Source organism: Odocoileus virginianus, chromosome 20 (genome assembly GCF_023699985.2).
Source record: "Odocoileus virginianus isolate 20LAN1187 ecotype Illinois chromosome 20, Ovbor_1.2, whole genome shotgun sequence".
Taxonomy (NCBI): Eukaryota; Metazoa; Chordata; class Mammalia; order Artiodactyla; family Cervidae; genus Odocoileus; species Odocoileus virginianus.
In genome coordinates, this window is record NC_069693.1 from 17,522,741 (window position 1) to 17,535,730 (window position 12,990).

Sequence of the window (12,990 nt, forward strand, 5' to 3'; positions counted from 1 at the left end):
GTGAAGGCAGCAAGAGCAAACAGAGCCACATACCAAGGAGGCTGGGTCTCACCCAGAGTGTACTGGGGAACCACCAAGATCTGGAAAGCATGCACGATTCCAGGGAGACCAAAGCCAGGCCAGAGAGGGTGATGTCTCTTGCAGAAGGTGGGACAGGGGAGGTGAGGCCGGGGAAGTACAGAGACTCAGCTGGCAGGACTGAAAGGTGGCGATGTACAAAGGCATCTGGTCCAATAGCTGCTTCCCAGGACACAAGACTCGGGTAAATGGGCTGCAAACAAGTGTGATGTGTGACAGCCTAACAACTCCATTCTCTTCCAAGCCCTGTTCTCTGGACACCCCTGCACAACCTTCAGGTCTGGAGTGCTGGGAGGAGCGGGGACTTTGCAATAAAAGGGTATTCAGGGTTGCTGTTCTCCCCCGAGAACGTGTAAAAGGCACATGAGCTCTTCACTCCCAGGCAGCCAGAGCAGTAGGTCTAAAGTGCTTTTATTGAAATAGGGCTGGCACCCTCACAACCATCTTGATATAGAATTGCCTGACAAGTTATTGGATGCTAACTTACAACTAATTCATAAAAATGAAATGGGACGTACTACCCACAGAAATCATTACTGTACTACAGTTTTCATTAAGATGCAGTAAGTAGAAATCTATTTCCCAAGACATGAAAATAACTGAAGGATCATAGAAGACAAGGATCTAGATGGTGTCTTCCCTTCAAACACTCAGATCAGCTTTTCTCAGACTTGTATTTATGAATCCCTTTTTAGACACTCAAACGAAGACAGTGCACATACTGGACTGTGAGGGGAAAGGCCTGACTTTGATGTCCCATTGACCTCAAAGCCCAAGAACTCATTTCCTACCCTGAAGGTGGAGGCCGCATTCTGAGACACTAGGTGTCCAAGCAGGATGCGAGTTTCTGCTTCCTCTATTCTGGTATATAGTTTTACATTAGACTAGGTAACAAAGAATGTAACAGAAGAGGCACTCTAAATTCAGAGGCAACTATGTTCCTGTCATTAAGGGAAGCCTACACTTGGTTGCTCAACAGTAAAGACTCCGCCTGCCAATGCAGGAGATCCAAGAGACATGGGTTTGATCCCTGGGTCAGGAAGATCCCCTGCAGAAGGAAATGGTAATCCACTCTAGTATTCTTGCCTGGAAAATCCCATGGACAGTGCCTGGCGGGCTACAGTCCGTGGAGTTGCAAAGAGTTGGACACAACTGAGCACTTGGGACAAAAGTGCCTCTGCTTGCTCCCACACCCACCTCACCCCTGCGTTGGGCTGAGCATATAAAGGCAGCAGGCATCTATCTGCCTCCTCCTCAAGCTGGTGAACAAACTTGGATTACTTTCTTGGCATCTAACAAAGAAGCCCACAATGAAATACAGTCATTATTCCAAAGGTTTTTTATTTCAAATCCATTGAAAGAAATAAAATATTTAAAAAAATAGAGTTATCTCACAAACTGAGGAAAGCCAGGAACAAAAAGACCAAGTACTTTTTCCTGAGAGGCAGATCTAATAGCTATAGAATGGACTTTATTCCTTCCTAGCTTTTGTCAAACAAAAAATTTCTATTTCTAAGGCATCAAAAACACTCCTAGTGCTTTAACTGGGTTGTTCAGGTACAAAGCTTCAAACCTTCTAATGGGGATTAAGAAACATCAAAAGCTGCTATGATTTCCTTCCTTTTTAACCTCAAACATTACAGTGTACATCCTTCTACTTCTTTATGTAAATTTGAGAATTTCACACTCATGACCTGAATTTCAAAATTCTGGTCATGTTTTATTAAAATCTTACTACTTCTTGGTAAGAATGTCCAAAGTATGAGCTCACATCCCAGTAACTAAAAGGGGTCAGACAGCAGGAAGCACTGTTCACTGGCACCACCTGCAGACCAGTCAGAAAGCACCCACCCCGGATGACTCAGATGCAGCTAGAAATTTATACTGAAGCCTAATTCCTAAACCACTAGACCTGCCAGCAAAGGCAGATCATATCCTAATGGGTCACACAAAACCTACAAAACAAAAAAGTTACAAGTCATTTACAATTCCCAAAGCTCTACACTTACCCATTCCCCACACTTGGTTTCCCTCCATTTTATACTGATAAACCTATCAAATGAAAAACTTTCATTCCCAAACACTTCAGTAAGACAGTCAAGACCATGATTAACATCTTTTTACGTTATGCGTAAAACTGCACGACTGCTTGTACTAGTTCTTATTTGCATAGGTAAAAGAAAAGTTTGAATCAATTGTTCCAAAAGTTCCAATCTTATTTTCTTATTTGAAATAACTGAGTACATTCCTGATGATTTCCCTAAAGCTTCTCTTCCGATAGTTAGGTCACTTCATATAATGGGTTAACAATAAATTCCATGTGAACATCCAATTCTGAAAGATACTGTTTAGTAAATAGCACCTCTTACGGATGCTTCAAGATTCAGGAGACCTAACTGCATCCCGAGTGAGGTGCTACTGAACATCCAGCAGGATTCTGGGGCATCTCCTAGTTATTTAAAACCTCTCTCAACCTTGATCAGTACTCCAACCAAGGTGACCAATGTTGGACCCTAACAGCAACCCCTATCCTGTCTCCTGGCTCTCTCGGGAGTTCCATCCTGGGACAGTGGCTCTCATGGGACAATACTGGGCTCATGTCACATGCAGAAGGGACTCCTGGCCTTTGTTGATGGCTTTGCTGAGCTGCAGGGCACTGTGATAGTCTTCTGCTGACCAGAAGGGCACAGACACCACTCCTCCATCAGCCTGAGGGTGCAACTTGAATTACCTCCTGGTTACAATGTCCCAGGTTCTGGTATGAAACAACAGTGTGGCCTAAAATGACCATGTTCAAATAAGATAGCTGGTAACTTTTAAAATCAGATGTGACTCAGTCTCTTGTCACCAGCCTGGGTCATCCAAAAACAAAAACTGAAAGAAGAAAAAAACAGACTTCCAACAAATTTGAGCTAGAACTGCATTAAAGAAAGAAACAAGGGCAATCAAAACTACCAACACTGATATAATCCAGATCCTAGAGATTCCCATTCTAGTGACTACCACTTTTTAGTCTCAACAAAAATATCAATATCCTGAGTTTTATCAGTATTTTCTTGCTAAAATAATTTATGGGACATAAATGCATACAAATGAATAAAAAGTGGTACAAAAGTCTGGAAGAATATAGCCTACTAAGAAATGTCATAAAAAGAATATAAATGTGTTTAAGTGAAATAAATTAACTGTTAAACCTTATACTTTCAAGTTTTCTTAGGCTATTATTTTGGGAAATGGCATGGAGTTGACAGTGTATTTTTCTAATAACCAGTTGGTTAAGGTCAAATACAAGTGATCCTTCCCAAGAAATTTTTGCTTTCAAAATCCTCGGCCCCACTGCAGTGTATCTGAACACAGGAGAAACTACCTGCTGAAATTAATATTGAAAATCCTAATCAGCAATTTGGGTGGACATAAACTGTTAAGATGCTTTGATTTACTAACCAGGCTGTGCAAATGGTGTGAAAGAAAAAAATGCTTATTAGCATCTGCAGAAACTAGAACTGATACAAAGTTTCTCTAAACCATTGTTTTTTTAACAAAATAGTGCCAATCCAATAACCCAAAGGTATCCCAAGAGTGTAATTCTAATATGCTTTGCTTTTACTTTTAAAAAACCTATTTGCTTCCTAAATGCTATTTCTATTTTTAAGCCAATTGGCCGGATATTGCCTTTAAAATGCAATGGGATTTCTTTACGTAACTTGTCATCACTACTCAAAAAACTAGTACTTGTTGGGTAAAACAGTACTAATTATGCTGAAACAGGGTTTATGCTATACATAAAATCACTCCAAATTATAAAGTGATTGGTTTCTATAGCCCTAAGCATTTTTAATACATAATTTAGAAACGAGTCACAAATAGATGAACAGAGATGGCATTCAGCTTTCTTTCATCCAATTAACCACATCCATTAAAACCAAGACTCTTCCGCACGACTTGCCAGTTCCCCATTCCTTCTGTCAGCCTAAAAAAGAAACATTTTTGGGGGGAAGTCAGCATTTATTAAGAACATCAAGGTTCCAGGGCAGGTTTTGTTTTTTTTTAACCATATACCTTTAAAAGTGTTTTTTATCCCCACAAAAACGCTTATCATTTAAAACCAGATATGCAAGTCACACGGCTAACGTTTTTAACTAATCAGCTCTTCGGGGCTGACCCCAGAAAGCAACCTTCAGTGGGTCTCTGGGTAAGGGCGGTCCACTCCGATGCGAGAGGCGTAGGCAGGCACACCTCGCATGTTCAAGCCACGAGGTGTGACGTCTGGAAGGGGTGGACTTTACTGCCCGGTCTTAGCAGGACTCGTCGAATTTTCAGTGCTACTGGGCTGCACATTATCTGCGAGGTTGTGTGCGTGCTCAAGGAACAAATCTTTCAGTACACTTAGTTCCTTAGTCAGCAATTTAATTTTTGCTTCCAACCGTTCATTCTCTTCCTTGAGCTGATTGACTCTCTGCAGTGTATCCTGCGCTTTCTGCTTGCTTTTCAACCGGCTCTTTTTCACAGCCATGTTGTTCCTCTCCCGGCGCTGACGGTACTCGTCACTGCTGCGATCCATGGGCGAGCTCTTTTTGCTCTGCTTGCTGGGAGGCACGGCTTTGCCTCCGCCCCCGGGGCCGGCGGGCGCCAGTTGGGGAACCTGCTGTAAGCCGCTGGCGTGAGCCTGAGTGTGGATGACGCTTATTCCGTTCACGCCCGCGGCGCCGTTCTGCTGCGATACCTTGCTCATTTGGGCACGCTCCCTTGTCAACACAGAGCAAGCAGAAGGAAGACAGGTGATCAATGGTTTCCACACTGAGCTGCCAAGAAGTCTTCACATGTACCTATTCAAGAAAAACTGCATTACAATATTGGAGATGACAAGATCAAATGAGATCTAATTCGCATGTACTTCACAGCAGGCCAATGTTAACTGACCATGCTGAGAAGCGTCTATAACAACTGCCAACTGTTCCCATGTTTCAGCAGTCTAAGTCATGTAGTTCAGAGAATAAGTTAATACATACGCACCATACAGCCAAATCTAACCCACCTGAATCCCTGAGGGGACTGCCCATCTGTGAGTGTTATCAAAAATGTGAGGAAAAAACAAAACAGTATCACTAATTAGGTAGCACATATGAATGACAGCACTTGGCAATCTACAAGAGAGAAATGTGAGGTGTTTGGTTTAAACACAGAAAATATGAGCTCAATTACAACAGGAGAGACAGTGCAATAAAAGAGGGACAATGTTCAACTGCTGGTTCAAATCAAATTAGAAGGCCAGCGCAGAGCACCCAGTCCAGTCTCCTCAGGAACACTGCACTAGCATCTCTGCGTGGTCCTTACTCTAATGTGCAGACTGAGCCATCAAGGACTTAACTGTTCTCCCAAAGCGTATCTCTATGGGATATTTTGAAAATGTGTTTTTTGGCTTGTTTTTATTTTCCTAATGACCTCAAATGATGGTAGTTTACAGAGACTTCCTAAGTTAGTTTCTTGGCTCATTGCGGAGCTCTGAGACACCCAGTTTGCTTCCCCATCTCACAGCAAGCTTCTAGTGTTTTCCTAATTCTTGACATAACTACTAAACACATCTAAACACTGTCACCCTGATACCACAAGGAGAGAAACAAAGGCCCTGATGATGCATCCAAGGAGGTGCGAGCTGGAAGTCAGGCTGAACCAAGAGCCAGGGCAGCGGCGGCCTGCACCCGCCTGACGCTGCTCAAACAACAGACGGCATGGCAAATCTGCAGTGCTGCCGGGAGAAACAAAGTCACAGTTTCAGAAACCAGTCATATTCGGATTACTCTGAATCCAAGCTGGTCCTAAAACTGCCTCAAGATGTGTCAAAAGCAGATCTAGCCTATCATCACGAGGCCACTTCAAGACAAATTGTCTAAGCTGAGTGAATTATGCCCACCAAGAAGTCACAGCACTGCTGGAAACTGAGAAAGCAGTGCTAGGAACCATAGAACTACCCCATTTTTTCACAAAACTGCATCAGTGGAAAAAACCTGAAGCCACAATTGTGAACAGCTTCGAATGAGTACTGCTCACAATTCTTAAGAAAAGCCTCACCCAAACCTTTAGCGAGTCATTTCTGTATTGGCCTGTTTTTCAAAAGGCCATATATCATTGCTTTCCAGTGTTTTTCAGGCCACACAGGCAGTCCTGAGTTAGAGGGTCATCTGTTCTCATTTCGGTACTAAGGAAACACCAAAAGCTTCCTTCCAAACCATGATGGATATCTACTCCAAGTTTATCTTCAGTAATGAATATTTCACAATTTCCCTTGATAATTTATCATGCTGCCTATTTTTTCTTCCAGTTGAAAAGTGGCAGTTGAGTATAATTTGCACCACACTTAGCATTAATAGTGTTACTGGCCATCTATACTATTGCTTATCTACTGGTCTAAAGTGAAGTGTTTATTCAACTTTTAAGAACTTGTTTAACACCTGTCCTGGGATTGTCTCAACAATCAATGATTATGTTCATCTATTTTTTATCTTCTATATACCAGTTGGGTTTTTAGTCTTTAAAGCTAATCCCTAATAAACTCAGAGGTAACAATAATCCAAAGTAGAGATCAGGAACCAAGTCGATTCTCATCCTGGCTTGGACATCCCCCGTTCCACTCTGGACATGTCCGTTCCCTCTCTGGGCCTCCATCTCCCTCTCTGCAAAGGAGGGATGTAAAATGCCCTCTGACGCTCACAATATACCATGAACATCAGTCACCAAAAACACTTATTACCGGCTCCAAACTTAGTTGAGGTTCATGCCCGTTTTTGTTCTCAAAGACACCGGAATAAGGAAGGGCGCTTTCACCTCAGTCTGACTCATCTCGCCAAGGTACTAGGCTGAACACAGCAGGCAAGGTTTTGAAAATGAGTCCTTGGCTTGTAAAACAAACAGTAATCATCAAACTGGTAAAAAATGTAAGAAAGTAAAACTGGGAGATTAAAAAAAAAAAAAGGAGTTGTTTCTATTAAGTTCCCCAACCAAAGACAAGCCAAGAAGTAATGTTCAAGGTGAAGTCATCCGCCATGAAAGGGGGTCAAAGAGCTAAGTGGGGCTAAGACTTACTCCAAACAGGTTGTCAATTTTATTTTTTACACTGAGTAAAACAGCTACCTCTAAATGCTACATACAGTTTACAGTTCTGCAGTTTACACTGTTGTCTGTGCTTTTGTTTCTTTCACAAACATTTACTAAGCACCTACAATGGAAAATAAGCTTATTTCAAATCTGGATGTTCAACCCTAAATGAAAGTCTGGCTCCTACGTGGACAAATGCTATTCCAAAGTTCAGACTACAGGAAGCAGGGCGGCACCTTGTTTCCTTGCTGTGAATCATTCCAGCAGGAAGTAGGAGAAAAACTGAAAAGCAGCAGTTCTCAGAAGCACAGTCCCTGAGCCAGTGGCATCAGCATCCCCTTGGTTGACATGCAAGTTCTCAGGCTGCCCCAGACGGAGGCATCAGCAGCTCTCGGAACAGGGCTAAGCAATCTACATCTCGACAGGACCCCCAAGTGACTGAAGTTTGACAGCCGCTGCCACAAACCAACTGCAGATCTTCAGAAAGATGGGCTGACTGGGTACCATTTTTTAAATTCAAATTTCTTAAATCAAGTGACGTTCATTCAAATCCGGGACACACTCATTATCAGGAAAAGTCAAAATGTTAGAATGAGTAAAGCAAAATCAAAATTTTCTCAAGTTTCACTTGGGACAATAAATGTCTCAAGCCTTTTCCTGGCCCTCTTGTCATTTTTTTTTTCCTATATATACAATGAGATATCCCTCCTCTCCTTCTTCCCAAATAAATGTTTAACTCCAATTTCCCCAATGAAGATCTACACTCCAAAATATTCAGGTATTTGTCCCTTGTTCCAAATCTGTTCAAACCATTGGTATTACTGGTATTCTACCCAGCCGTCTCCCCCAAAACACCTCACTCCACCATCTCGCTCCATTCCATGCCACAGTTACCTTGGGCTGACATCTCTCAAGGGCACAGCCTGCCCTGCTCCAGCAGCGTTCCCTCCAACCACCGTCCGCAGAGCAATCTAACACTCAAACCTGAGTGTGTCGCAGCCTCTCACTGAAGATTCTTCTGTGGCTTCAACATACAGATCAAATCTCTTCAGGCCCAGCTCCCTTTCTCATCACCCCCCAACAATACTGGAAGCCAACATCACACCCCTAAATGGTCTGCCCTTTGTTCTTTGTGCTTCTGTCCAATTTGTTCCCCTAGTTTCTCTGTCAATGCCAGCTCCACAGTTTGTGGCTCCCTGTAGAATAAGCTAGAGGCAGGCCTCCGCCTTTATCATCATTCGCCCAGCATCCAGTGGTGGTGCTCAAGAAACATTTGTTAAATACAGTCTCAAAAGGCTAAGAGAAAACATGTAAGTGTCTTATATAAAAATAAGATTCTCTAGCATTAAAATCTCTTAAAACAACCATAATTAAATTGAGTGTTACTAAGGTATACACAGTCTTACGATCCAAAGATCCTGGTCTATCTTAAAGGTATACAGTAAAATAAAAACATTTGCTACTCTAGTCCCCAGCCTATACAGTGAAGGTCATTCATGTCTAGTCTTCGCTTCATTCCGTTGAGAACCTTTATTTTCCACTTTGTCCAGTTACGTTTTTCCACAACCTCAAGTTCTTAGGCATACGTTGCCAGGGTCTGGCAACTCAGTACTACAAATGAAGTGAAGGTAAGCTGTCAAACTTAACACACACCCAAATAAGCAGGATTTCTACGTATTTGCCACGCTGGCTTCATGACCCAAAACAGGGGTCCACAAATGAGTATACTACTTCGGGGAGTAGATAAGTGGTCCACTGGAGTATGAGAAGAAAATATCTCTTCTTTTTTTAATGTCATCTTTTTACTCTAGTTTTGGTGTCATTTACAACACACATGAATGATTAATAACACACCACACTGTTTATAAATATACATCTTTTAGAGTCATGCTCTTTTTTCTTTTTACTGATTGGTCTGGAAAACCAAAAAGGATCAATGTACCTATCAGCCTAAGAACCCACAGAAGCATCCGCTACCCCCGGCCTAAGAACACACAATAAACATGGAATTGTGACTACCTGTGTTTACCATTTCTATGATCAGGTGGGGCAATCTAAGGCCATAACACCAAATTCAGCCACATGAATTCTGCCCTATTCATCTTTACCCAGGACTCACCAGGTGCTGTTTAAATCCCTAGGGATGAAACTACCTGTCCAAGATCAGACAACTCTGCTGAGAGTTATGACATGATCTTGAGAACTTAAGAGGATATTCTGGGGGTAAAAAAAAAAAAACAAAACAAAAAAAAACAAAACGAAGTTTCAGTTCCACCTATGTTTTTCAGGCAGGTATTAAAATGGCTGAATCTGCCAAGTGTACCCACCAGGAGTAGGACTCAAGAAACTGAAAAGTTCTTCAGCTCACTAGCATCCTGTAATTATTTAACCTTATTAACACTGAGTTTTTCCAAAACAGTGAACCAACTTTAAGAACAGCTTTTCTCAAATACTACTCAAGTAGTAACAGCTGACCAAATTTTAACTTTTAGTTATCAAGGGCTTTTAAAGGCTAAATTTCTTAGTAAAGCCAAGCCTCCATAGTATTTTATTTCAAATGTGTCTCTGAGCATCCCATATCTTACCTGAATTAAAGGGTAATCTCTTCAAACAAGAATTCAATTGACAGTGTATCCTGGGAGAGAGAACTACCAACTTTTGGGTAACCCACCAATGTTAAACACCCTTCTGAAATGGACACATTTTATGTAAGATGCCAGATGACAGCACAAACCTCAGATCAGAGGAAAGCCAAGCAATTAAACCTTTTGAAGAATAAAAACCCAGAAGCTTACTTCGAAGAACAGATTATCCTTCCCCTCAAACATGCATTTCCATCCTCTCCACCTAGACACCTCCGCTGGCAGTTTTCCTTACTGTGTTCCCTCCAAACACGCTAATGAAGCGCTTCATTTTTTGCCCTCCTCTTTCCTATTCAACTCGTGGTGGCTGCACGTTCATCCAACCTGTGCACAACAGTCAACGCAGGATATATACTCAAAGTACTCCATAAGGAGTCACAATATTATTTGTGTAAAGTCATATATTTTAAACTCAATTGCTTTCCCTGCCTACTTTTCTACTAACTTCTGAACAGGATTCCCGATTGCCCGACACCGAGCAGTTAGCACCTGGGAAATAATCCCAGGTGGCACTCAACAGGACGCGATCCACCTTCTGCTATTCTGGGAACACCCTTTATCCCCAGGGGCCAATACGAGCCTGCTACTGGCTAGTCACACTGCGCGTGGCAGAAACAGAGGGCCGGGTTCTGGAGGGGGGCACAGCCGGGCTCGCATCCCGTCCGGGGCCGGCAGCGGGGGCGCCGGGGGAGCGCGGGGGTCGGCGGGTGGCGCCGCGGCACTGGGCCGGGGCCAGGGATGAGCTCAGCGGCCCCGCCGAGTGTTGCCGGCAGGTTGCATCAGACGCCGCGCGGGGCCGCCGCCCGCGCCGCGGGCCGCGCGGGGCCTTCCCAGCAAGCCGGCCGCCCAGGGCCGGGCCGGGTCTCCTCGCGCTGGGGCCGCGCCCACGCGAGCGGCCGGCGGCTCCGCGGCCTCCTCCTCCTCCTTCAGCCCGCCCGCGGCCTCCTTACCTGGCGCCTACAGCCCGCCTGCTCCCAGGCGGCCTCCACTCCAAGCGGCCCCGCACGGCGCGGCCCGACCCGACCCAGGCCTCGTAGCCCGCGAGTCAGCCAGGAGCGACGGTTACGAAACCGGCTGCCTCCGCCCGTTCCGCCGCCGCAGCCGCCACCACCACCGGCTTCCCCTCCTCGCCGGGTCCGCGCGCGCGGCCGCTGCCGTCATGACCAATGGGAGCGCCGCCTTGCGGGGGGCACGCCTTCCCCCCCGCGACGGGCAGGGCCACCAGCCAATTGCGGGAGGTCTAGGCGCGGGAGGCGGGCACGTGGCGAAGGCGTATCCCACGGCTCCGCGGGGCGGGCGGGAGAGGCTGCCCGGGGTTCCCCGGGCGAGCTCGCGGGGCGGCCCTCGGAGGGGTGGGCTGCCGGCTGCGGGGAAGGTTCGGTGGAAGTTGGAGGACCGTAGCCTCGAGAAGGGAGCACCTGTCTCTGGAAAGCACAATTTCCTGAGATGATGTTTTGAATCACCGATTTCTGTTTTGGTTTCACCACGTCCTCGGGGAGCCCCGCCTCGGCGTCGCTCCCGGGAACAGTTTCCCGGAACGGCCCACCAGGCTCGCCTCCTGGGACGGTGGGTGCCCGACGGACGCCTCACCGCTGACGGCCCGCACCACTCGGAGGGAACCTGGAGAGAAGACCTGGACCTCAGGGCAGTGAAGGCAACTGCAAACTTGTTGAAAGACTAAGGGAGCAAAATTTCCGAACGTAGGATTAGTGTTGATGTCACATTGGTGCAGACTGTGGTTATGGGGGAATGCGTTTCCACGATCCATTCCCTTGTGTTGTACTGTCCACCAGGTGAACAGAGACGTGATCTCAAAAAAATGGATGGCAGTCCATCCTTATTTATCGAAGACAATTCACAGGAGAATCTGAAAGCGTATCACGACCGGGAAGCAGCGCGCAGGGTGGAGGCAGATAGGTTTGATTGCTTCCTCTTTAGCATTTCTTATCGTCCAAAAACTGGAGTCTTTGAAAGAGGAAACGTTTCTTCATCACCCGGGCCATGGCACCAACTCTCCACATCAGACTGTTTCGAGGAATCAGTGAAGAGATGATAAAATATTTGCAAAAAAATAAAGATTATAAAAATCAAAAGAGAGGCAAGTGCAAACGAGCACTGATAACCACAGAAGCACACTTGGTAGAATGACAGAATTATCAAAAGCACTACGTTCTTTCACTTTGGCCCTTAGTGTTCTGAGTTGAAATTTCTTTGATCAAGATTTTAGCACTGTTAAAAGTGGATTCGATTTTGTTGCTCACAAAACCATAACTTTACACCCACTCTTTCCTAATCACTTAGAAAACTGTATAAAAAATAAAGTATAGGTAGGTTCATGTATCCTCAGGTTTGCTAACCTCTCTGCCAAGCTGCTCCAGCATTCTCCGTGTCCGCCTGGGCAGGCCTTCTTCCACATTCAGCAGGTCTAGTCAATGTCAAGGAGACTATTTATTTCCTCTTCATTTGGTAGCTGGTAATTCTTTCTTCTACTCAGTTTACACGTATTTATTTGGTGCCAACTATGTGCTAAGCTGTCGGGAATCAGCAATAAACAGTCCCTGTCCACACGGAGCTTACACTCAGAAACATTCAGTAATCACACAATTTTCTAATCACTTTTCACTGTTATTTTAAGAAGGAAGTACAGGATGCTGCAGAGATTATAAGAAGGGAATCAAACCTGGTCTATGGGTTAGGGAAACCCTGTATGATGAGTAGGATTTGCCTAAGTGGTACAGATAAAGGGAATGTGTCTTCAAGTCAGAGGATCTCGCTTATCTAAAGGTTTTGTGAATTTGCTCAGTCGTGTCTGACTCTTTGAGACCCCGTGGACTGTAGCCCGCCAGACTCCTTTGTCCATGTGATTCTTCAGCCTAGAATACTGGAGAGGGTTGCCATGTCCTTCTCCAGGGGAACTTCCCGACCCAAGGATCAAACCCTGGTCTCTCGTATTGCAGGCAGACTCTTTACCCTCTGAGCCACTGAGGAAGTCCCAAAGGTCTTGAGATGGGAGAAATTTAAAGCCAGAGTGACTGAAGCACAGTGCCCCAGAGGAGACTGATGAGATGGACAGGACCCTGTGGCCTGGGAAGGGTTCTGATTCTTACCTAAGAGAGATGGGAATCTTCTGAAAGACTTGCTCTCATCGTAAGGAAATGAGGAGAGCCTGGTGGAGCTA

General features: G+C 45.0%; 1 protein-coding gene across 2 annotated transcripts; it reads right to left on the reverse strand.

Moving 5' to 3' along the window:
- Positions 1-1,402: 1,402 nt before the first annotated feature.
- CEBPG (CCAAT enhancer binding protein gamma) lies at positions 1,403-10,957 on the reverse strand. 2 transcript variants are annotated; one of them, XM_070450994.1, is made up of 3 exons: positions 10,763-10,957; positions 8,065-8,194; positions 1,403-4,904 (listed from the first exon to the last, which is right to left on the reverse strand). In XM_070450994.1, the coding sequence occupies exon 3, from the start codon at positions 4,808-4,810 to the stop codon at positions 4,361-4,363; it is 450 nt and encodes a 149-aa protein (XP_070307095.1). In that variant the 5' UTR covers positions 4,811-4,904; positions 8,065-8,194; positions 10,763-10,957; the 3' UTR covers positions 1,403-4,360. The 2 variants fall into 2 exon arrangements, with proteins under 2 accessions (XP_070307095.1, XP_020754927.1); XM_020899268.2 differs by lacking the exon at positions 8,065-8,194.
- Between the last annotated feature and the right edge of the window lie 2,033 nt (positions 10,958-12,990).